General features: G+C 37.5%; 1 protein-coding gene across 6 annotated transcripts in view; it reads left to right on the top strand.

Moving 5' to 3' along the window:
* The window catches only part of astn1 (astrotactin 1), a 339,165-nt gene that overhangs the window by 185,667 nt on the left and 126,382 nt on the right, over window positions 1–27,116 (top strand). For all 6 annotated transcript variants that reach the window (XM_020710964.3, XM_011486592.4, XM_011486591.4 and 3 more), the window contains 2 exons: window positions 11,342–11,446; window positions 14,654–14,842. In XM_020710964.3, the coding sequence (XP_020566623.1) occupies window positions 11,342–11,446; window positions 14,654–14,842 (294 nt within the window). The remainder of the gene's footprint in view (window positions 1–11,341; window positions 11,447–14,653; window positions 14,843–27,116) is intronic.

The raw sequence follows: 27,116 nt of genomic DNA, 5'->3' as shown, positions 1-27,116 counted from the left end.
AAGACTGATTTCTTTATTCATGTTCATTGAAGATGCCCGTGATGCCCTTTATAACATTTGCCCTTTACAAATTAATTACATTTTCTGCTGGCAGGTCTGAATCCAGTCTCTTATCTGCTTTCATTTGCAGGAATTCTATTAAAAATGCTGGCAGTGTAAACAAAATACTTTTTTTTTTCCAACAGCCACTTTTTTGTAGCCATGAGTCAAATATAACATTTGAAGCTCAATTAACGTACCATTTTTAAAACAGGTTTGCTATGGTAATCACATTTAAGGAAAGGTTTTAATTTATTCATCTACACTGATTAAGTGCATGGAATTGCTCCAGCCACTTCCTGTGTTAAACGTCAGTTAATTAGCTGAGAACATTGGATGGAACAATCAATAAAGCTGTGGGTAATGACATGGTACCACAGGGGGAAGCACAGAGTTGGGACCAGCCAAATGTAACTTGCTTCGTTCGGTTTCGTACCAGCAACAGGATTGCTTTAAAACTAGACTTCAAGGACAAAGTCGTGTTGTTCCATCTAAGGCCAAGTTTTATTGATATTTGAAAAAGAATTAGAACAAAGCGATCGCTCATGTGACTGTAAAGGGCAGCGCTGAGTGGATAAATCACAACACATGTGATCTATTGCGGATAAAACGTCTCTGTCAGAAGCTGTGGAGTTTGAGTTGTCTGTCTTTAGAGGGAGTTGAAGGGCATCTGCTGCTCATCACTTACTGTACCCTGACATTTATTCCCCTCCATACACCAACAGAGGCTCACACACTGTTCTGTCTCTTACAATTAAAGCTTTATTTCATACTGTGGCACACATGTGTATGAGCCTAATTTTTTTGTCATATCCATTTTTTCAAGCTTTGTCTTCTGATTTGTTTTCTTTTATTTTTATGCCATATTTAAAAACTATACCTTACCTTATTTAAGCTGTATATACTCCGGGTCTTTAAGTCATTGCATCAAAAAATTAAAACGATCATTTACTAAAAAATATCAAATTTATCATTGAGATATAGGCATAAAATATAAGTAATGTAAGGTTTAAGTTTATCTCTGGGCTATTTTGACCTTTTATTTTTCATTTTACAAGTAAGTCGTGTCAAGTGTGAATTTAACCCGAATATGTCTGAAAAGGCTCATGTGTGATGAATATTTTAAATAAAGTTTTAATATGGCTTTTTGTGAACAATCGGCCAAAAATCACCTTTAGTCACTCACAGCAAAAACACTATATTGTGTTATTTGCTTAGATAAAAGTCTATAATGAGAACGGGTTGTGATGTGTTTTTTTTAAGACCTGTGGTGTATTTATAGACAAAAGTATCACTCCCCCTGAAATCCAACAAAAAAAGGCCTCTTGGGTCAGGCAGAGTGGCAGTGATTCATAGTTCAGCCCAAAGTCCCCGTCTCCCAAAGTCCCTCATAATTAAGGTTGAAGCATATGGCGTTCTGACCACATAAGCACTGAGCTATCTGATGAACTTTTTTGATATCTTATTTGACATAGTTGCCTTTAAGGTTTGCCTTTTAGTTAATAGGAATTTTTCTGAACATTTCCTGTGTTTGCCTGTAAATGAGCTTGTTTACTGTTAAGAATTGGCCTCCACATTTGTGGGTCTCCTTGCTTTTCAGTGTAGCGTATTAACGGACTGTGGGGCGCACCAGATTATAACCTGCACATAAATAACTGGTTAATTTTCAAATTTATATCAAATATAGTGTACACCGAACTGTTAGGTGGATTAAGCAAAACTGCAGTCACAGTTACTAGTCTCGTTTGTAATACGTTATTTTGACAGACACCGTGAACCTTTAAAAATGCTTCGACAGCAAAAACCACAGCCAGAATTAATTCATAAAGAAGGCGCTTTGAATTAAAAGGCGCTCAATTGAAAAATTAAGGCTTTTAAGTGTGCCTTAAAGTGTGAAAAATATAGTAACTATACTGTTATGTTTGTTCAACTTTACGCCATGTCAAAGATTGAGATTTTAATGTAACTTTCCATATCAGATTCCAACTTTTTCTTTACTAAACCTTGAGATATCTAACTTTGAGAAATAGAACTTTTATCAAAAATATTGATTGTGTCAGCAACACATCGTCTTACCAGCTGCAAGATTCCTCCACTAGTGTTTTTTTATCAGAGAGAATGCACAATATTAAGGCCTATGTGGGCATTTGACGAATAATAGAGCCTTGTGCCTTTTTAAATTATACTGAAACATAACTCCAGTGGCAGCTAAGCACTAAACCTTATTACATGATTGCCTTGAGGATAAGAAATCTCCATTATTATTATTATTTTTATAAGTAATTTTAATCTGTGGTAAAGCATAAAACGTTTTGGCCTTACTTAATGGAACGATCACACGTGGTGCCTAATTACCTTCTTTTGAAGTCTAACATTTTGTCGTCTGAAAGCTTTTGGTGTTTTCCATTTAGATTTCTGTTCTTTTTCTTTTCCGCTGAGTTTCCCACTAAATCATTAGCGCCCGGACCGATTCAAGAGCAAAATGGACCACAGGTGGGACTAGTTAATGGGGTTCTGTGAGCCGTAAGATTACTTTCCTACCCCAGTTCTTTCCTATGAATCTTCTTTAGAAGAAGCGCTTAAAATAACAAACTACTTTCCAACAAACCTGAACTGTTTAGGTAAGCTGCAGTTTTATTGTCAGAAATCAACAAGCTCTGCCTCTGTCTCACACTCTTGGGCCCAGTGGGACAGAGTTACAAACGTTAACAAGAGGACTCAATGTTTTTAAATTGAGCGTTCATACCACAATATAGGGATTTCATTTATGTAGCCTTTTTTTGTGGCCGAATGTGCCTAGAATAAAAATGGCAAGTTAAAATCTTTATTTTTTTGTAAGAAACATGCAAAAAAGGGAATTAAGGGCACATTTAATTTGATTCTAAAAGCCCAACAACTTGTGACCCAAGACTGGTCTGACTACAAATCTGATAAACAATATATATATATATTGTATATTTAAGATAAATAGAGTTAACTTCCAGGTAGAGTCGAGGGGCAGTACAAAATAAAAAAAAAAAACTTTATATGAACAGTTTTCACATGGTGCATTATCATTCTGGGTCATTGCAGTAGGTGGGTGATTGAAATAGGAAAGTGGTATTGTAGGGGGGTTGATGGAGGCCACAGCTCATGGTAAGGAGTTGGTCTTCAGTCCTAATGGGAAAAGCAATGAATTCCAAGACTCCTGATAAGGGTTTAGGGCTAAGGTAAGACTGAAAAATACGTTATAAACAGGTTTAGGCATTGACCTATAATAGTAGGAGTATGGGTCAGGATGTAATATGTATATGCCAGATATGTGTACAAAGATTAATCACACTTCAAAAACTACACTAGTGGGGGAAAGGAACTGATCCACATTTCCTGATTTACTTCCCAATAGATTCTCTACTGAATTTCAGACTTTGGAAATATTGATTTGTCTTTATTTTGATTTATGTAACTGCCGGTTCAACCCAGAGCTAAACTGTCCCAGAGCTTTGAGTTAAAGAAAAAGTGAAGTTTATACACAAAAACCTCCTTTCTTACTGTTGACTCTTGTATTTCCTTCTTGTAATGATTTATTTTTGTCTTGGGAAATTTCTCAAGAAACAAATACTTGGTTTGATTCTCTATGTAGCAAAGCAAAAATAAGTGAATAGAGTAATGTAAGACTCAAATTTTCATAATAGAGCACTAACCACTTTATTGCATTAAAGCACTCCACAAAAAAACCCAACATATTTTTATGTTTTTTAAACAAAATGGGGACCATGATGTCTAATTTTACATTCTGTGGTCCATTTTGCAGCTCTCTTCAAAGTCCTAGCTCCTAGTTTTGGTTTTGCAACATCTAATCTGCCATTTTTGTTGTCCTATTTCCCTTCTTAGATGAATCAGTTTCTTTTTTTTTTATCTCTTTACCTGCAAAATATTTTTCATCTTCTTCCCCATGCATGTATTACCTGTATCTCTGTAGTCTGTGGAAACTTACCTAATGAAAAAAGGCACTATTTACTGTCCTAAATATATCTACAAAGATATGTCAGTCATGAAAATAAAGGTGGTGTATTATTACCAGTTTTTCTAGAAACATGTTATTTTTATTAGTGTAGTAATAATTGACTATAATTGACTAATTGGAGCACAGGGGTTTTTCCACAAAAGGAATTGTAAGAGTATAAAACGAAAACTGCAAGGTCCCATTTTTTATTATAAAATTATCAACTTGCTAATGAGTCTTTTCTTGTAGTAGATGGAGAAAAGAATGTTCTGTTTTCAGAAAAGGATGAACCAAAAGAAGCTGGCAAAGACCAATTAGAAAAACACATATTACGGGGTAATTATTCTTCCTCTTTGAGTTGGACATTTTGCAAATTATAGATCTTTTTACTCAGTATAAAAGAAAAGAATGGAAACAAATGTGTGCCAGTTGTATATTTTTTATTAATAAAAAAAGCGTTAGATCTACTCAGCTTTGACAGTGATGTTCACATTTAGGCCAATATTCCAACCTTACCTTTGACCAAGCTTAAAATCAGAATAAGATTTAATTTGATTATTATTATGGTATCTAGAATGAAGTAACACTCTGAATGAGCCACGTATGAGTAAAAATGGGTGGGGCATGCTGAGATTTTAACAGTTAAATACACAATAAATTATACAAACATGCAATGGAAGGGTCAAAGGCTTTCATAAGCCATAGCCATAATGTTTCTAAACCCTGACTCTGAAAGTACTCAAATAACTTCCTGCACAGATCTGCATCTCCCCATTGCTTGTTCTGTCAAGAGCTTTGCCAAAGTACAATAAGAAGCATGGCAATGTTATATGGCAGCCATATTTTGCTGTAGGCCTTCAGGCACCTTAAAGCAAATAAAGCTTTATGTTTTTACTGTTTTTTAGCTTCTTTTTTTTCTCTTTCTTTTTTGCTGTGTGGTTCTGACAAGGAATTTCCTTGTATTTTCACAAAGGATATCAGCTCAGCTCCGACCAGAGCCTTTTCTCGGGAAAACTCTGGCACCAGCTGCACGGGGAACAGGCCTAAACTTAGGATGTTTGCAAAGTGAAGTTCTCTCAAATTAATCACTTTGTCAGACAATGAGAGCAGAGCACCCCAGGGCTAAAAGGGAGACAAGGCCTTTCAGCTGGAAGAAGAATATGCTGCGCTACAGTATATGTTTTCGGGGTTGTTGTTCATTTTCACTAAAGGAGACAGAGATGGGAATGGGGAACTTGTGTAGTGTAGTGCTCTCACTCTCTTGATGCCACTGAATATGGCTAGAGTGTAGAGAAGCCATTTCCCATAAGAGGGGATAAATGGATGAAGCTGAAGGTGAGGACAAAGCAGGAACATCACATTTAGAGGATTATTCATCAAGTTCAGAGACGATGTCAGGCCTCGGCCAAATGCTGCATCTTCACAGCACCATTGTAAACATGCTGTTACAGCCCTTGTTGTTCCCTTAATACTTGAACGCCACTTGCCATTTGCACCCACGTTTTAAAGGCTATAAGAGAACAAGCACAGTTGCATTTGCTGCTTTAGCTTTGTGTTATTCCTGTCATGATCAGCTAGGCTGAGCAGACCCAGATGCTGGAACCCAAAGGACCACAGGAGAATGAGATGAAGAATTAACGGGTTTATTATTACGGTCGAGGACCAGTGAGTGAGTATAGTTGGTGAATATACGATTGGGTGATGATTCTGGCGAAGTGGCTGTGGGTGACGTGGCCTGGATTCGTGGTCGAGGCGTGGAGAGGGACCGAGACTTGAGTTGAGACGTGGCGTGGCTTGGGTTGTGGTGTGGCTGGAGGCTTTGGATCTTTGATGAGGGAACCATCTGCTCGTGAGTAAGTAGGACCCAGGTAGATACTCGTAGCAATGTGTCCTGTGGAGACGAGGTGGAGAAGAAGCCGTTAGTAGAAGCCAAAAAAAAAACAGAACAAGAAACTTGGCATGAGACCAGGTAATGCACCATAGAGGGGCAACGAACTGGTTATGAATGCTGGTGAAGAATCCTCTTAAATAGAGCTGGCAGGTGATAAGGTGAGTATCCACAGCTGGCTCCAATCAGGAAGGCAGAGGAGAGAAGGGAGGGGGGAGTCTGAGAGACTGCCAGAGACACAATGACAATTCCTCTGTAGTTTGAACTGAGACTCCAAAACTTTAATTTCAGTGTTCATGTTTTTTACAAACTCCTTCCGAAGGTAACACTAATAAATGATACGGTGAATAAGAAGAAATACATTCAGCAGACCAAACAGTCAAAATAAGCCAAAGCGACTGAGTAGTGTAAGTACCACATGTCAACCCTGATGGTTGAACAATCTTTTGAGGGTAGACGTGCACGATTTATTGAGGAGTCAAAGGCATCTATCAATAAGTGATTATTAGAGAACTAGTTAGTGTAGCTGGTTTGATTCAAGCCATCACGTTTCATTTAAAGCCCCAAAGGACCAAATGTGGATGTTATTGTTCATCTTTCGGCATATCCCGTCTGGGGTCGCTACAGCAAATTTCCTTTTTACTGATCTGAACATTTGGTTTGGGAGGGATTTTTATGCGTGATGCCTTTCCTGACACAACCCGTATTTCCTCAGGGCTGTATACTCAGGCTTGGTCCCTCTTGTGACTACATAGTTAGGCAGTAGCGTAATAAGTCTTCCTTAAAGACCCCAACTGGATTAGGCTCATTGCAACTCCTTAGGAAACAAACCTGAGTTTACCATCCGCCAGGCCTACACACAGCCAACTAATCTAGCCGCTCGAAGAATCAAATGTTGCACTTCCAAAAATGACCACTGGAGGGTGAAACGATTCCCCATTAGTCCCTTCGTTAAAATGTTCAACTAAGAACCCCCCAAAAAATGTCTGTATAGACGATAACGGTTGTTTATTTTTGATTCATGATCACAGTTCAGGATGTGAATCCTCTATCAGTTGTCCTACCCAATTGACGAGTTTTGGACTGTTTTTGAGTAAATTTTGGTCAACATAACAAATCCACTATAGGGTCCCTTATCCTCAGACACCATCAGTCCAGTTAATATGTGCGGGTTGATTCATGAGTTTATTTACTCTTTTATTTGTCATCTACAGGTTGTTTGGTCAGCTCCTTGTTAAATCAATGCAAACCTAAAAAAATGTGTAAAAATTAAGGGCATTCATTGCCTTGTGAAGGGCTATTCTTTTGTGAAAGCATCTCTGATCTTGATGAACATGTGATACATTTTCTTATGCATCTGTATCAAAGTTTTTTTTTAATAAAATTGTTATTTTGATATCTTGATTAAAACTGTAAAATTGCATGTAGTTTTGCAAAGAGACAAAAAAAATGTTTTTTCATTGTTTATTCATCCATTTTTTTAGGAGTTTTGCCTTATTGAGAAGGAGGGTCTAAGGGCAGGGATGCCCAGTTTAGCCTAGTCTGTTTTGTTTAGTTTGGTTTAGCCATTACCTATTTAATTCTATGACTTAATACTCTTTATGATTTCATGTTTATTTTACAACTACCGGTGTGAAGCCCATTGAGATGACTATTGTTGCAATATTGGGCTGTATAAATAAAATTGAAACCACTTTGGAGGACAATCTGATCATTCTCCTTCTGACCTTTTGCTATTTTTTCTCATTTGTATAGAGAAAATAATAAAAGGGTCCTCTAATTGTGGGACAAGAAGTCATCAAAATAGTTCACAGAGAAACTGAAGTACAGCTGAAAGTGGCTGTCTGTCAGATGCAATTACAGTTGGTTTAATTTGATCAGAAATTTAAAAATCTTTGACTTGAATATTTTCTTTAAACTCCAATCCAAAACAAACATTTATTCCTAAAAATGCTAAATAGTGACAAATGTTCATATTGGTCTCACAAAAGCCATCCCCCTAACTGAGTTTTTATTTTTATTTTTTGCTCTTACCTTTTCACTCGTGCTATCCAAATGCCATTTCCAGATGTACCAGATGTACCCGTTAAGACGGTGGGGGTAGTAACAGTGATATATGGCTGTAATCCCACTGCTGCAGCATGACACGCCTGTCAGTTGCCATGGGAGACTGCATGATTTATATTCCGTTGCTCTTCACATAGCTTGATATAAGTAATGTCAAAGGCCTGACTTTGCAATATTATGCAAAATTGACGAGGTTGTGTCACTGATTTGACAGAGACTTTATTCACAAGGAAAAATATTGTATAAAAAGCATTTAATATCCACAGCTTTCCCCAAAGGAGAAGAGGCTGAGTTTATGGATTCGATGCGCACGGTATGCAGCGAGAATCTGCGTTCCGTCACTTGCTGTATCTATAATTGATCTGTTAAAAAAAGGAGGCAGATTGGTCCTTTTAACAACCTCTCAACACAGCTGGGTCTCAGCTATTCTCGCAAGTGATGAATGTTACCTCCCCTCAATGTACGCTGCCGCGTGTCGCACCTTATCTGTCGCAGACTTTGATCGTCTAAATACAAAGCAAGATTGTTAGTGCGGCACAAAGCCTGTGTAAAGTTTAACATACTGAGAAGTGCACAGCAGAAATGAAAAAAGAAACCTTTTGCATATGCGTAACTACTTGAGACAGCAGAGAAGGGCATTATTGATTTCAGCAGTGAAACGTCTGTCAAACAAGAGAAAATCAATGCCTATAAAATATTGGGCTTGAAAGGAACGCTGTGTTAAAAGCAAAGGGAAACTATTACCACACCATTGTGTATCCATACAGACGAGTGGAGTGTTACATTTTTTTGAACGTCAGCCCAGAAGGAAAATGTGAAATATGCCTTTGTTGAAGACAGTTGATATCTGACCTGCAAATTCTTTATTGAATGCTTACTAAAACATCTGTGTGTCATTTTCCTCTTTCAAATGGCATACTTCCTGTTGGGCAATAAAAAAGGTCAATACGATATGTGTTTGTTTTTTGAATGTTCTTAAAAAGATGTCATAAGTTTTCCTATACTGAGATAAAAAATAAATAAATAAAATTATAGTTGTTGTATAAGCCTACATCTTACGTGCCGACGAAATCCATCAATGAGTACGGTAGTCAAGGCATAAATAGCCCATCTGCCAGAAATCCACTCCTTGTGGGTCAAGAATCTTCTTCAGAAGAGACCCAGTTTTCTGCTTATTATTTTCTATGTCCTTATACTTATAATAAGTCAACGTTGGCTTGCTAAAAGACTAATGAAACAAACCAATGCTGAGTGACCACTTACAAAGCTCTTTACATCTCTAACTGAAGTTCAAAATTGGTTCTTTCTTTTTGTTGTTGTTTATATTTTTCTTAGTCAACAGACTTTTGCCTCTTAAACTTATGACTTTATTCTCGTAAATTGTCAATTTATAGCATGTAAAATTCTAACTTTATTCTCGTAAAATAACGACTTTTATTCTAAATTTTACTATTTCAATTTATAGAAATTTTGACTTTTTGTCTCATAGTTTTACTTTGTTCTTACTTTTTTTTTTTTACTTTTTTTCTAATATTATTATGACTTTATTCTTTTAAAATTACATGTTCTCTTAATTTTATAACTTTTTCTCCCGTTATTTTTTATTTTTTTATTTTTATGGTGGCCCAAAATACTTTGTCATTCTAAGATATGGAATTCTAACATAAAAAACAAGGATCAGGGACAATGGCAAAAAAGAGTAGTCGTAAAAGAGCTAAAGGCGAGGAAATATTAGGATTAAGTGATGCACAAAAGAAACCTAGAGGATTATGTAGTGTGAGAGCTTTAAAAAAAAAGTGCTTTTTGGATTTAAAAGAGCCCAAACTGAGTGAAATGACCCAGAAATATCCCGGTCTGAGACATAATAGGGATGAGACTCTAAAAAGCAATGTAGTGGGGGTTTAGCGATTTCTTTAACATATTTTTAAGCATGTTAGGCATCCTTTTTTACATAGAAGTAGTTTATTTTTTGCTTTCCAATTAAATTACTTTTAGAAAGATATTTGTTTTTTTCTTTCTTTCTTTTTTAAGTAGTTTTACTTACTAAAAACAATTAGAAAATGCTGGGGAAAATAGGCATGGATGAGAAGCCTTTGACAGTTTCTGCTTTTGAAGTAGTTTCAAAAATATTAAAACAATAAATAATTTACTCCATTAATTTAATTCCATTGTCAGACTAGTAATCCATCAGTTGTGTAGGACTATTTATGTAAGTCAAAAATGTTTAGAAGCCTGTACACATTACGTTATATTTATGAACACACTTCAAACACAACACAGCCTGAACGATGTTCACTGAGTGTGTGGTGATGCTTTGGGGTCGGCTGTGTTTCTAGTGGATTAAAATCTGGTTTGCCTCTCTGGTGTGGTAATCTGATCTAGTGTGTAGTAAGTAACCTTCTAAAAAAATAAATAAAAAAAGAGGGGTCGGTTGACAAAATCTGACATATCTTGTAAAACAAAGAAAAACAAAAACAATTTTCTTTCTGTTTTCTTGTTAAACACTTGTTGGCGGCTGTTATCACAGCAATGCAATTCACCTAACCTAAGAACATGCCACTAAATATATAGCTTTTGAAAAAATTTGAACATATATTTTTACGGAACGCAGGATTATAGGACTATAATGTGTTTTTTTAGATATTTTATTTCTAAAAAGGAGGTTTTTTTATTATAATACAATTACATAAATATAAATAATAATACATTTTTGTGTTTGATTTATTTTTGCATGTTTCCTGAATTCGTTATTAATTACATGGTACATCGCCAAATGCTTTTTAGATATGTTTAATATTTGTTGTGTTAGTCAATAAATGAAATAAATGTTAATCTTTCCAAACTGTCGAGTTGTGTCACTTTAAGCAAGACACCTATAATTTATAGAAATGCATTTGGTATTCAAAGTAAATGTTGGTGTTTCATCTTAAATCTCAGTCTTGCAAGCTGCCCTTTACTCTGCTCTATTGCTATCTCTGAATAGATTTGATATTACCACTGCCTTCTCCTGTGTTTATACTCGCTGGTGGCAGACGGACTTCAGATTGAGCTCCCCTTTGATCTAACAGCAGAAACATTATGTGTGCCTCTCTCATGTCATCTAATATACTATTAATGTCTTTTAGGTTGTTTTTTTTTTCCTTTCCCTAGTCCTTGGTAAAAGTAAACAGGATTTAAATATAGTGCCAGGCTTTGATCTAACACAGAAATATTTCCCCTTGACAGACGTGTAAAAAGCACATAAATGCTTTAGTTAATCCGGTATGGATTGAAAAAAAGGGGGCTAATTGTGAACTGTGTCTTGGGATATCTTCATCCACAACAAAGCAAGTTTTTTTGTGTTTCTTTTTACCTTTTCACAGGCATGGTGAACTACAGCGAGGTGTCTGGCTATCCCCTCGTTCAGCACTGGAATATCCGTTCCGTCCTATACCATGTCAAGCTCAATCAGTGGGTCTTGTCTCAAGGTAAATTATGCAGCACACACCACCCACACACACACACCCACGTGTATAAAGGAATTTATTTAAAAAGAAAATGCATTTTCTTTAACTTTTCTTGTTTTGTTCACTTTCCCTGCAACTGCTTGTCACATATCACAAAAGTTTTTAATCCACGTTGAGACAAAAGCCTCCTGTCAGCGCACACCTTGGAAACTTCACAGAGTGAGATTACTGGATAGGTATTTAGCAAATCGCTACATCCACTGAGGACTCCTCACAGCTGTCAGCGCATCAAAGATTATATTTAATACTCACTGACAGGTTTCTTCCTACTGAGGTATCCTTTCATGATATAAGTAAAGGAAAAGCTATTTCGATTGTAAGTCTTTAAAGTGGTAAAGTCTCTTGAAATATGGTGTTCCGTCATTCTGGCGGCTGTGATTATAATTAAATATTTCTTATTTTTTGTCATGCTGTCATGTTGGAAATGAATGCATTATAATGTTAAGTACAAGTACCCCTCTGTAAACACAGACGTAACAATTCCAATACTGCGTACACACTGCCTTTGGTAACGCACTTTTTAATGACAAGTCTATGTAAATCTGCATTTCAAGCATAGGCATTTCAAACTCCTGCGTCCAGATGTTGCTACACAAGTTTTTACAACCATTTTTGGGCTTTGCGCACAAAATGCATGGCTTTTGAACAAAAGTTGCCAGCTAAACCAGGTCAAACTTGGGCCAATTTGGACATGGATTTGGTAGTGGATATTTGGTACGTATGGATAATGTCTCTATTAATTCCCTAAATAGAGGCCAATCATTTAAAAATAGTCTAATCATGAAGAAGAAGGGGCTGATAACGTCTGCACTTGTTTTTCAAATAAAGATAAACCAACACCAGAACCAAACCACACTCCTGCCATTGGAAGGATGCTAGCAATGAATTGAACTGTTTCCTTTTCCTGCCCAAGTCACAAGATTTGCACCGCTTCAACATTTCGTACCAAGCCCATTTCAACAATAGGTGACATACACGGGCTAGTAAACAGTAGATAAAGGACCAATGGGCTTTTACGCACGTTTAGCTCACTGGCATGCGTCAAATACTCGGTGTGTACATAGCTTATTGCATTCCCACTGAAGTTGGCATGGTTATAAGGCTACCACCTCAACTAAGGGTGTGCTTTCTGTTTTTTCTTTCCTCTGAAGCGTTTCAACAGTCACCTTTTTTAATATCTTTCCTATATTGGCTCATCATATTTCAGCGACCACTGAAGGGGTAAAGGGACTGATTTCTACATCTGATAGCAAAGCCGCCATTTCTCATCCTCGCTATATTCTTTCTCTCTCACACTTCAGCGGCCACCTAATTTAATTTAGGCGAAGATGTAAGAACCAGTGAACCATGAAAGCTGAGATATTAATACCACTTGTTCTGGAAATCATAATGATAAACTACTATCACAGTTTTACTTTTCAATACTTGCTGAGTGAGAATCTCACCGAGCATTTGGATGTTACTTTACAGCCAGATCAGTGAGTCATATCAAACATACAGTATATCCTTGTGACATTTTAGGTCCTTGTTCTGCTAACTCACAAAACTTCCTAAAATTACATTTAGAAACTTTATTACTTTCATGAAATGTGGCATTACCATATTCCTCAATATACTCTCCATTCTTTGAAAGGTGATGCATAAAACCCTGGTATTTTGGTAAAGTGAAGTTACCATGTGAGATGAGCAGTCTAAATTGATGAAAAATAGACATCAGGTTTTTTACTCCAGCATTTTTACTTTAAAGAAGAAATAATCTCTGCTTGTGTCTTGATTAAGTTAAGTATTGAAAAAAAAAATCAGCAATTTCAGTTAGAAAGTATCTATCTTGCATGAGTGCATATTCCAACAATATGTTGCAGTCTTTAAGGGGATTAAGCGCAGTATTTAGTGTAGACAGAAACATGATGGTCACTGCTATGGGATACACTCCTTTACCATTCATTTGTTGGCTGCTGCTACTACATACTGCATTGAGTAGATAGCAGTATATACTCCATTTGTCAGTTATGGGACTCGTGTATTTGCTTCCTTACATCACTCATGTATGACCAATTATGTTTGTGGGCTTTTTTCAACAATGTCCAACAATGACTCAGTTTTTGCTCCAGATTCAGAACTCTCTGACATTTTTGTCCTTTTGTTTAGTTGTTTGTCACAATCTGAATTGTCTCAGGGCCGGAACTGAAAAACATATTGTGGGCCATTAGTTGCCATACTCTTATTTTAGACCAGCGGACAGCGGTTAATATGCCGAAAGCAAAAATCCAGGCAAATTTAACAGAAAGAAAAAAGGCGCAATTAAAAAATAACTTACAGAGAAATGCAACAAGACCTTCACATCTGATGCACTACAGTGATGAGCTAAATGTTGATATTCCTGCTGCAAAACACGATCATAGATAGATACATGTAGGCTACCAAACATGAAGTCATTGAAGTCTGCAATTTCAGACAAATAATTTTGTAATTTGGTCATACTTTGAACTCTACATCAACAGGGTGCATATTAAAGCTCTTGTCAAGAGCTTAATAGGGCAATAGATTACTTGTGCAAGTACTTTAGCAGAGAAAGCCACATTTTCCAACTAAAATGATCATTTCTACGCTGATGACACTAAACTTAGTTACATGATGTAGTGAGACATTGCCTCACATTGATCTAGACCTGTCTCATGAGGATACAGAGCAGATGGACTGAAGTGTAATGAGGTGAAATGCTGGGAAGGATTAGTGACAACTTTTGAAGACAGAGGAAGGGATCATAGAATTTAATGGGCAGCTAAGAAGAAAATGAAAAGTAATAGACCTTTTATATGCTTATGTGTGTAAAACACATCGGTCTGCTGGCATTTTGTGTTTTTGCCCAGGTTTTACCAGAAGTAAAATGACAGTTAGAGTTCTACTTCACTGCCATAAATAAAAAAATTTCTTTTAGTTTAATGTTTTCACACTAGTTTCATACATTATATTAAACTTTGCTCTAGAATTCTTCTCACTATTGAAATCAGTCATGCTGTACTTTTAATGCCTTTAATTTTCATTCACAGTTCCGGTATCAGTTAATAATGTGACTTAGTCGTCTGTTTTAATCTACTAAATGCAAAAGTAAAATTGGAAGAATGGTTACTACCACTTAAAGTAACTTTCTCAAATTCATCTTTTCAGCTTTTAGCTCAGCCATCCATTCTCTAGACGGGGCAACGCAGCGGAGCGACTTTGTCGCTATACTCAAGGAGTTTGGGAACCATTATGTGCAGGAGGCAGTCTATGGCTTCCAGGAGTCCTGTACCATCTGGTACCCCAACAAACAGGTCCAGAGGCAGCTTTGGCTGGAGTACCAGGACATTAGCAAAGGTAAGGGACATCTTCCAATCTACAAATTCCTTCCTGTATCTAAACAAAATTCCATGGGATTTTGGTGATTTATGTAAGGTGGCTTAACACGTTTTTCTGTCCTGTTTTCTTATATATGTATCAAAGGGATTTTTAACAGTTTCAATTGTTTAAACCACACAATTTGTCATACAAATAATATGAAATAATAAAATAAGTGGTTCATTTTTTAAAAGCTCCCTTTCTGAGTATTAATTTTCACTTTTTGGGGAGATAAGATCAAAATTTTGTACCTCTTATACAAATGAAAAAAAGGTTGGAACTCACAATTTTTGTGGTCAAAATTATATTCTTATTAATATGTCTTCTGTACGATTTTATGTAACTTACACTGAGTAAGGATATTATAATACTTGTATGATATTGTATTATTCCGCATTTTTGTGTCAAACAAAGATACCAAACCCTAATATTTTGCTTTTTTTGCCTCAAATTTATGAATATGTCGGTCATCTATCTCTTTCTTTCTCATACAAGTAATTTCAGCAAACCACAGCAGAAATAAAAAATGTCCCCACTTACCACATCGTTGCACACCAGTAGCTTTAAAATGTCCACTTTTTCTTCCAGATTTGTTTTTTTCTTTTAGTTTTTTTTTCTTTTAGTTGTCCAAGAGTACTTCTGCTGCACTTGACTTTTCACTCTGCGTTATCTCTGTGCTGATAGATAAGATGAAATGACCGAGTTCCCATACTCTTTTAAAGGGGTTCATTGCTCTTCATTTTACAACCACTGACATGCTGGTTGGAAATTGTTACACAATTCAACACAATAAAAAGAAATGCTTTGTTGCTTCTTTTTAAGGTTCATCTAAGAACTATTTCTATTTTAAAGACAATCTTTTATCAACAGTGTTGAGATACCATTATGGAGGTTTAAATATCATGTCATGTTAAAAAATTGAGACAAACCTTGCTTTTTATCAGTAGTTATGTAGTTTTTCCGGTAATTGGGCTCAAACCGCAAGGGAAAGGGATGCCTTTTTTGCTATGTTCATACAGCAATTTGCAACGCGTGTTTAAGTGACTACTTTCAATGTAAAGTCAATGTAAATATGAGTATATGCACATTTCGAGCTTCTGCGTTCAAAACTCCTGCGTTCATGTGTTGCTATGCAAGTTTTTAAGTCCGTTTTCAGGTTCTAAAGACAAGATGTGTGACCATTAAACGCGCGTTGAAAGTTTAACCAGTTGAAAGTTGACTAATCAGGGACTTCATATGTCGGAATAGAGCTGTGAAGCAAGATTTGCATCACTTTGACATTTTGCTCAAAGCGTCTTCCAACTGTGAGTGCATGCTAGTATCAGGTAGAGACTGTCACTACCTGATCTTTATTCTGAACTCTTATCAGTTTCACCGCTCACCCTGCATTCACGAACCCTATGCCTCTGCCTTTCTTTGCCAATTTGAATATCACTAAACTAAAAACAAACATGCACACCCATAGCACTTTACCGTCAGGCTTTACTGGTCGACCGGCCTACCACTGCACCACGGCCGCCTTGATGGGATCCTCATACATCGGCGTGTAAACCGCAGTTAAACGACACAAAAGAAGCAGAAATAATTTGCACATGAGCTGTCCAAATTTCAAGAGAAACCTATTATTTTTAACATAATTCTCACTATACCATGTATCAAACATTTTTGAATCATAGCTACCGTAAATGCTTTAGTGGAAGTGATGCATGATTTGCGCTTGCAGGATGAGCGGTGAAACCAAATGAGTTCCGCATACAAATCGGGTAGTGGCAGTCAACCCCGTATGCTAAAGGCGCATTCAAGAATCTGCCATGAACATGCATCACATGTGCGGCATATACGTGACAATTAGGTTACCACCACTTGAAACTTGTTGCAAAAGTATTACATAAAAGCAAGATCATCGTCACTGCAGCTGGAGTCACTAGTACTCTTAATTTAGGCACAAAAAAGACATGAATTTAAAGCAAAAGTTTTGACATATTATGACTACTTGATGTCTCAACTATTAAAGGTAATAATTCAAAACTTTTAATTTTTACTTTTTCAGTTATTTCATTTTTGCTATCTAAATCAGAAAGTGCAACAAATCATAAATCTAGTTTACCAATTTCTAGTATTTTCTTTCCACTGGATGTAGTAATATCCATCCTACTGTTCAAATGAAGCTGAAGATTTAAAAATCTGATCGTCTGCACAGTGACAGCCGTAGGCTGCAGATCTGAAGCGATTGAGTTGATAGTGGGTAACTGTTTCAGTTTAGTCCCAGTTCCTCTATTTGCAGAAAAAAGATATTGACTCCACTGGCAAAAACTTAAAATCAGAGTCATTTTTCTTAATCTCCTTCTGGCTTCTTAGCTACACATTTTGCCCTTTCGAAGGAAGTAATGAGCTCACAAGAGAGTCCGATGATCCATGTGTTCACCCTCAGCTCCAAATTCACGATGAGCCTCTCTGCAGCCAGGTAGCTGCTTTTTTTGTTGATCGCCCCTTGGATGGTGTTAGCTTCTTTAAGGCCTAATTTAAAATTATTTTGCCTTTGGATAGCTTTAAAATGTCTATATGTGGATGCAATTTGGGCTGTTGGAACAACCTGCAGAAACCTACTTTAAAAATTTCAAAAATAATATTATTTCAGTTGAATATTTTTAACAATGAACAAAACAATGAAATATCACATCATTTTTCAGCTAATATTTAGTTGCAACTCTACAGCTCTGTGACCTAGAACTGAACAAACATCAATTGCCGAGCGACTCACCGAGCATCACGGTTAGTGGAGTTCACCTAAAACTTACATCGCTTGTTTCCTAATGATCCAGGAAGCTGAAAACAACACACTCAATGCATATGTCCACGGACGCATTGCCAGAGCTCTGGTGCTGAACGGGTTAGGCTTGTATAGACACAGACAAAGCTCATTAACCACGGTCAGTCGGCGTGTGCCTGTGTGGTCATAATGCCTTGTCAGGCTGATTAATAGCACTTTCTTCCTAGTACTAGCTTTTGATGTGAGTTTTCTATTGTCAGACTCATGACCTCAATTACCACTGCAGAGATCAGACACGAACAGCATGAAAGCCACTGATGTTCAAGTCATGCCGTGACCATTTATTCCATCAAGAAAAATGGGTTTGATTTGAAAGTGATTTTTTTTCTTGAAGCCGTTAGTATGTTGGAGTTCACCGAGCCAGGTTGTTTTGACACCTTCCTCTGTGATGGAAGTGTTATTGTACATTGAGACACACGGTATTCTCTTTAAGGGCATATTGCAGGACTCCATATACACTTCAGTTATGTTTATTTGTTACAAGAATTTAGGAATAAGATTGTCTACATGAAAGCAGCGAGGGGAACCATCTGAACTAAAAAATACAGCCTCTTTTATGGTTCACTTACTCTACCAGTGACAAAAAGCAGACGAGCAGAGAGGAGAGATGGCGAGCTGACTTGGAGAGTTTATCCACCACGATTGATTTTGCAATCAAACAAAGGTGTGTCAGGAGCTCCTGGCTGCAGCTCTTCATCTCCTGTTGGAGTGAGCTCCAACATCCATTGCATCAGAGAGGCAGAGGAGCCGCCGGATTTTGACCGACTTACTGTTACAGACAGATACAGAATGGTTGAACTCCTCTTTGAAAACACTTTCACTTTTTCTTTATTATACTTCTAATTTTTCTTGAAATAAGCTATCAAAAAGTAATCCCGGTTTGCTTTGATGAACTTTTCGCTACTCAAGCAATAAGTCCGCTGTGCAGGAAAAATAGCCCATTTGTGGGCTTGAAATGTTACTATTTATGTCTCTAATTAGCATGGATATGTAAAGACCTAATGATCCTTGAATCATATACTCTACAGAGTTTCAAATAAACAATAACAGCTTAGAAATTCTGCATTCCACTGCTAATTGTTGAACCTTAATTCCCTGTGGAGTAAAACAACAATTCAAAATAAACAGTCAGTTTTTTCTTCATTTTTTAACTATAGCATAGTTAGGTAAAACAACATGTAACTGAGGGGGAAAGTTTGCAAATGTTGAATAGAATGAAAGATAATAAACCTTAAAATAAAAACTTTACTATGATAACTTTATTGACGTCACTTCAAAGTTTAATGTTAATACAGTGTTCCCTAAAGTGCGGAAAATACAGTACAGGTTTGCTTGTTTAGTAAATAACATGAGGTTTCTTGTTTAAATTTATTTCTTATCTTATTTATTGAGCAGCTGAGGTCCATCTTTACTTTACAATAGTTTTGAAATAAATGGCTTGAAAAATGTTTATCAATAACAATTACAAAACTCTATATCCAAAATGCTAAAAATGAATTTGCTTTGCTATGCATGTAAGAAAAATTAAAAATCAAAACAAACAAAAATATATCTGCAGCAAATTTTATAATTGTGATCAAATGTAATTTCTTCCTTTTGTTTTTAACTTTAGACTTCCTACTTTTTGTTTTAAGTCACTGTGACCTCTTAGTTAACCTTAGCTAGCCCCCCTACTGAGGTGTCAGCTCTTAACCATTCTCCAGTACAGCTTTGTGTTCCCATACGTGCTGTTAAGTCCGATCCCCCTGCCAGAAACTGCAGGTAAAAATAGGCGGCTTATTTATTGTGCTAAGAGTCTGTCATTTTAGCAAAGTGCCGGTTGGAGAAATCTTGCTTAAAGGAAAGAGAAGGAGAGCAGGAAGAGATGGTGAAGAACAGCAGGGAAGGCATGCAAGGAATTATTTAGGACCAGCCCTGACCTGCGTGACCCCTTCCACCAGCACACACAACATGCACACCGCAGATTAGCAGCAACTGCCCTGCTGGGTTACTGGCTGGGAATTACTCAACACCCACTGCTGTTCTTTGACAGCATGCCTCTCTAAATGTACTTCATTATCTTTCTTTTTTGTTTTTTTCTCTCTCTAAATATACAACTGCTTGATATGGTTGTGCTAATTGTCCAGATAGGATACATTCAAGATATTTTTGAATGCTGCAAAACAGAAAAGGCAGGAAGAATGTTTGTCTTCTAAGTAGTTGGCTCTTTTTTCTTTTAAATGCAAGACTAAAATTATATAAAAGATTAAATGGGAAAAACCAACAACTCACTTCTCACTCACCTTTTTTACACTTTTGAAAGAATAAGGAAGTTAACTGCTACATTTTTTATCCCACCTACGCTCTAAGATGTTTTTACAAATTAGAAAAATATTGTAAAAATGGCGTAGAAGAAAAATGTCTTTTCTTGTATCAGCATCAACTGTTTTTATGTTTTTTATCTAAATGTTTATATGGTGTCATTTTTATTCAGATTTAGTTTGTTGTGTAGTATAATTTGTGTTAAATAATATTGGGGATTTTATATTCAAATTATACTATTCCTTCAAACACTGTGATTTTAAGTTCCACTCCGATTATCCTTTCATCTATTATAAAAGCATGCCTACTCGTCTTTTGATTATTTTGTTTAGACAATATAAAAAAAAACCTTTTCTGCAGAGCGGCAGTTGTTCATTAAAGATTTGCCTCTGAGTTGTGGGTGAGACCTTTAGTGCAGAATAACCCCACCCCTCTTCCCCTCCCCGTTGCAAATGTTTCTGGATTTTCTACATCACAAGTAAGCTCTTATTCAACTGCATTTCTTTTGTCGGATCCTGATTCACAACTATTTGAATAAAGAAATACTTTAATATGCAACTTTGAGCTTACATTTTTTTTTCATTAAATGCGCATCATGAAAAAAAAATGCCACAAGGACTCAGTAGAAACACAACTTTAATCAAAGTTGGTCCTTTAATCTGACAGTCGAAATTCTTTAAAATTTATTTAAGCCGCTTGTTGGCTTTTCACTGCTTTGGACTTCCACGTCTATAAGCTGTAGCCGCAGGGCTACTACTATATGGTTGTTTCGGGTTCAAGTCTCATTGATTGCAGAATCGGTCAGAAGCAAATCCACAAAGGAACATGTAGGTCTCTTTGATTAGATTTGGTTCATAAATACTGCATTGGTTTTCAATAAGATAATTTCCTGCTCAACAGCAAAGGCGTTCATCTTTTTTTTTTTTTCTTTGGTTCTGTTGATGAGGAGCAACGTCAAACCTTCTATTTTTTTAAGTGATCAAACTGAGGTTTTTTATTGTTAAAATCTCTGCTTGTATACTGGGCTGCATGCAGCAGTAGACATGACAAATTGAGGGAACTCGCAATAAATCCCTGACACAACAAGATAATACATCACTGACAAAGTCACTGTTAAGCACAACAAAAAATGAATAAAAATAAAGCATATATATTTATATATTTTATTAAATCAATCAAATACAGTTTTTTTTTAGTTGCCTTTTGGATAAACAGAGGAATGTGTTTTTACATAGCTTAAATTAAGCTGGAGGCATTACGAAAAAACAATTAAAATCTTTTTTTAGCGTTAAAGAAATGCGGTATATTGTGAGCAGTATAGGTGCCACAAGTCCTGACTGTTCGAGTGCTGCAATATATATTTTGTTTATTGTGTTTTCCCTCAAGCTAACCTAGACACAACTCTAACAGAATGTGGAATGTTTTCTTCGAAAATGTCATCCATTCAGCCTTCAGCCCTTGGCTATTTACAGTTCCTGTAAATATTCAATGTATGTGTGCTCAAGTACATGAATATTTGGCAATAGTCTTTGTCGTTTATATTGTTTAAATATTATAGTACTGTTATATTTAAATCACGCCACAATTGTTTTTTCTTTTCTATTTAAATACATTTGCAAATATTTCTTTCTCTGCCAACAGCTGTTTTTTATAGAAAACATCTATTGAGAGAAAGTTTTCTATTTTCCCAAACTGACATTAAAAAAAATAAATAAAAACAAGCATTGGGTAGAAAACTTTTAAAAACTTGAATAATTTGAACTTATTAAATGCCCTGCATCCTGCAGAAAACAGAATATAGTTCAAAATTAATGTATATTATATGGTTCAAGATATAATACTTTGGCTCATCCTGATTGCAGCTTCAGCAGATATTTCAAAATCATTTTCCTTTCATGCAGCATAAACTTTGTTGCCAGTAATTCTATTTCTTAAGAAGGGAACTGTCCTTTACTTCTATTAAAAAAAAAAGCTGAATTTTGATTGATACAGGGAAGCTTTTAAAACATCGTCAAGTTTAGTACTTCTTTATTAACTATTAATATAATTTACTATGTAACTCTTTATTTAAATACATTGGTTTACTTTTTATTCATACTTTTTGTTGTTTTGTTTTGTTCAGTTTCATTTTGAGCAGAAAGAAAACTATATTTATTATGCAATACATTTTTATTATGGTTGCAGTTTGGATTGTAAAAGGTACCTTTTGAACTACTTTAGTTATTTATGATGCCTTATTTTGTCAAAACAGAGCACATTTTGAATTAAACGGTCTGTGTTGCATCTGCATTAAGGTGTCCCTTAAATTGAATTTACAAAAAATATATTCAAATAATAAAATTATAATGAGATTTACATCCAAAAATAACAATGACACCTCTTTTTTTTATAGTATAAATCCACTATCTTACAAACCTGGAAGAAAATGGTTTTATGTTTTTCTATCACCTTTAATACCCTGAGATTTTAATCTAAAAAAAAATCTGGAATTGCCTATTTTTTTAAACAAAAAAAATATACAATTTTGTTCTTTTATTTAAACTTTCGACATCCTGGGGTCTATATGAAACTGAAAGTCAAAAGCTCTTCTTCTGTTTCCTCACTGTCTCTTTTCTGGGATAATAAACTTTCCAAACAAGTTTTCTTTTTTTTTACTTCGCTAGCGGGACAGCCACTGTAAGAAAGTAGGGAATTTATTTACAGCATTTTACTGAGCAACTTGATACGCAGAAACAATGAGTTGAATGTTGTCGGGAAAATCCAGTAGTTTTCCAAAATCTTTTTTTTTCTTTGTGGCCTGGTAGCAACTGTTGCAGGGGGGTTGGGGACCCCAGTGTTAATGTTAGACCCTAATAATATAACAGAGTGCATATGATTAAAAGATAAGTGTCATTTGTACAATTGGTGATAGACAAACAATTTCATGGAAATTGTTAAAAACTGGATTTTTGTTAACAGTCCCATCACGCATGAAGAAAAACTGAGGGATCCAGTGATTTACTAAATACAAAAGAGGGGAAAAGAGGATGGTTGAAAGAGGAGGAGGTGAAAAAAGTCTGGTGTCTGTTGTTGGAAGAGTCATTATAACAAAAAAACAAAAAAAAAACAGAAGCATGGTACAGGAGCACACTTTCTGAAATGGAAAATTGGTGTGACTGTGGAAAAAAGGTGAGAGGAGCAAATTATAAAAAGCAGAGAATGGGCATGACAAGAAGACTAAACACTGAGGGTGCTAGAAGGTGAACACTGGAGAAGCTGTCATATGGAGGGAGCCTGGACGATCTCAGGAGGTGTGGGTGGAGGTGTTGAGGATGTCTCTGAAGAGAAAGCAAGGGGATGAATGCCTAGTGCTTGGTCCCACGTCACACAATTACATGAAGACATGAAGCAGGTGTTTGTGAACTTAATAATGTCCATTTTTCAAGTCTAAGTCTGCCTACATGCTGCAACGTCTCCAACGTCTTTTACTGAACACATTGTACCGCTTGTTTACTCAGGTTGACGGCTGAGGCCTGAAAACTCATTTAACTTCCTGGCTCTAAAAAAAAGGTTGGTGATTTGCTTTGTCATGAAAATACTGATATAGAGCCTTGTCAGCACAACCCCAGACATATTGCCTCATGAGAATAAAGCAAGCCAAGAGCAGATCACTTTACATGCAACAGGATAGCAAATTGCTTTAGCAAAGATTGCACTTTGCTTAAAAAAAATATCATTTTAAATTGCATATACTTTTAGTCAAGGAATGAGGTTGAGGTGGGTTGATACAACATGCAAACACACAGCTTCATTTCTTATTTTGTCTTCCTTAAAGATGGTTTTGCACGTGTAACAACAGGCCAGCCAGAGACCTGATGTTTATTGATTCAGAGAGCTGATTTGTTGAGCAGACACAACCACACATGTATAGTTCGTGCTGAACAAAGATGTCGATGATTGGAGCTCTCTTGCAGATAAAAACACAAACGCTCTTTGACATGAAACATTGTTCTCACATCAAAGTTGTGTTTTGCTCATAGTTTATTTTAAACACGTGTAAGATCTTGAGATCAGGAGACACTTACCCTATTACAGTGGTCCCCAAGCGGTCCATAGGACAGTTGGTACCGCGCCGCAGAGGAAAAGACCAAAACTACCTACATTTTTTCAGTTTTTTTTCATAATCTGATTCTCAGAGAAGTTTTATTTTGGAAAACTACCGGATTCTTCTCACCACATCCGACTTACTCGGTTACGTATCGAAAATCCATCCTCTACTTTCTTAAAGCAGCTCAACGACCGCAAAACTGAAACCTCCAAGCTAGTAAAACAAAAAACGAACATATTTGCAAAGTTTCTTTTTGTGTGTAGTCTGTGAGGAAACAAAAGTAGAGCCTTAGACTTCAAAGTAAAAGAAAGTTGCATTTAACAGACAAATATCTGGAATTTTTACTCAAAATATAGATTTACTGCGACAGTTCCCACACTATAATAATAATGCAGAATATTCAGCAACCGACTGTCTAATAAGGATGCTTCTAATAAATTTGCTCAAACTGTGGATTCATGTTTGTTATTATACTTAGAAAAAAGTGACATATCGCACCCACTAAGAGTTTTACAAGGTTGAAGTTGGTGTCCAATTTTTTATCTTCCACTTTGACAGCCCTGGGTTATGGGAAAATCTAAATCACATTTTATTGGTTCCTACAAGAAATCCAGTGTACAAATACAGTTTAAACCAGCTGCAGATATTTTAGAGGATATAGATAAACTTCACCCTCAAAAGTTGAGGAAAATAGGAGGCAAAAAGAAAAGAAGTGTATACCCACTTCAGACTCATATTGGTCAATCCTAGAAAATATTGTCTGATATTAAACCAGTTTTTGGCCTGACACCACCCTATTAGACAGTGTGCAACTTACCCCCTTCCTCATATAATCTCATATTAGGGTGAGGGGGTGGGGGGTTTAGCCTTCGATGCACCTGGGGGGGGGGGGGGGGGGGGGGGGGGGGCTACTTGGCAGTGGTCCCCCTCCCATGGTTGCCGTATGGAATGGGCCCCCCTCTCTCGGTTTTATTTGCACCTTAGACATGTAGGGCCCTTTGTAGGGGGGGGTGCTTGGACATCACTGCCAGCAAGCAGCAGATGTCCTCCCAGCACCCTACCCGCCAATTTTAACCGCACCTTAGACATTTAGGGCCCCTTGGTGGGGAGGGTGAGGGGACATCACTGTGAGTAATCAGGAGATGTCCCTTCAGTGCCCTACCTGCTAATTTTAACTGCGCCCCCTTAGTACACACACCCTTTACTCCTCAAAATATACATTCAAACATAAACACACACACACATGCACCCACACACCCTCACAAACACACACGCACACGCATTTTGCAACGAAGGTGGGACCTAGGACCATCTGTCCCCTACCCCATCCCTGGTGGGGGTACGGGACCCTTGGCAATGTCGGCTGTGTCCCCTGGGTGCCGGTTTCCTGGGCCCGGCGGTGCTCTCTCTGCGCAGGGAGAGGGTTCACATTACACCTGAGCTGGGGGTGTCCGTATCCCTGTGGGGTGGGTTCTGGCCCTTGTCCCTGAGTGCTGGGCCCCGCCAAATTTCCAACTGTGGCCGAGCCTGGTCGGGCCATGTTTACAACACCCCTCGTGGGCCCCCCTTTTCCCCGGGGTGCCCCCCTCCTGGGTGGGGATGGCTGGCCCCTGCCTTGCTCCTTCCTAGACCAACCGTAGGCCGGGTGGGTGGCTGCCTGGAGTGTGGAGCGGGTCTCCCTTGGGGGGTCCTGGGGCAGGGGGATGCCCAGAACTCCTGGGTGGTGATGGGGTGCTCGTCTGGGGCTGTGGGCACCCCTCTCGGGTGGGGCCCTGCGTTGGGCCCTCCCGGCGCGGCGGGGGGGCTGCTTTCCTGGTTGGGCTGGGGCGGCACTCTCTTTCCCCCCGTGCCTCCCTGCTCTCTGGCTCTGGGGGCCTCGCAGCGGTCCTGCTAGCCCTGGCCTGGGTGGCGTATGTGATCGCCCGGGGGGTGGTTGTTCTCTGCCTGCTGCCGTGTGACGTTGGGGGGTTCTGGCTGCCGCAGCTGCTGCGGTGGGGGTTTTGGTTTGGGGATGGCTGGGCACTCTCCCTCGTTCTTTTCACATTCCATCATCCATTTTAGAAGAACATAAACACTCAATTGAGCACAGGTGTTAGCTCACCTTTGCACTAATAGTTTGTGTCATTGAATGAAATATTTCACACTAGTTGGTTTGAAGGCAAAAGTATGCATGTGTGAACACTATCTGTTTTGTGTACATGTTGAGATGTGGACATTTTTGCAGTTTCCTAGGCGTGTTGATAACAGTTGAGTGTGTGTGTGGACAGGCCCCGCCCATAGAGATTTGTTCTACATTTGAACCTTACCGTTATGATAAACATCCAGTAAACATGTTGCTTTATGCTGCTTCATGGTTTTACCCCCCCCCACCCCCTCCTATTATCACCCTCCTATCCCCCCCTTCTCTCTAACATCCCTCTCTCTTCTTCCCTCCTTTCCTTTTCCGTCCGGTCCAACACCAAAGATTTTCAAATATGATTGAAAATAATAAAGTTTGGCCTCAATTACATTTACAGTCCCTGTCCCATTCACCCATTCACAAACACGTTCACACACTGATGGCGGCTCCACTGCCGAACACTGGCGCCAACCTTCCACCAGAGGCAAGTTGGGGAAGTCAACCATCACGCTGCACCACAGCCGCCAAAGTGTTTCCACTTCTATAATCCCCTGCCTAACTGTGATATATTCTTTTAGTCATACATGATCACTTTATGGCTATATGACGCTGAGAATAGTATAGTTTTAATTTGTTAAGTATTAATTAGTAATTCTTACGACCGTGCCCAAAATTCACATTGAGCTTTTCTGAAATTCAAAAATCCTTAAACTAAAATTGAACCCTTCCCTCGACTTTCATACTACTTGATACGGAGTATATGCAGTTTATATGTATATAATCTGTGAATATTAATATTGGCACAAACTTCTCATCCCTTAAAAAAATTCTTTGAATATCTGGCAGAAAATCTAAGAAAAAAAAGTTTCCCTCTGAACGCTGCAGGACTCTTGTGCGGGGGTTGTTAGGATTGTGA

The sequence above is a fragment of the Oryzias latipes genome, chromosome 17 (assembly GCF_053564925.1).
Source record: "Oryzias latipes strain Hd-rR chromosome 17, Olatipes_Hd-rR_3.1".
Lineage (NCBI taxonomy): Eukaryota > Metazoa > Chordata > Actinopteri > Beloniformes > Adrianichthyidae > Oryzias > Oryzias latipes.
Note: the sequence above shows the minus strand (reverse complement) of the source record. Positions and strands in the feature narration are given on the sequence as shown.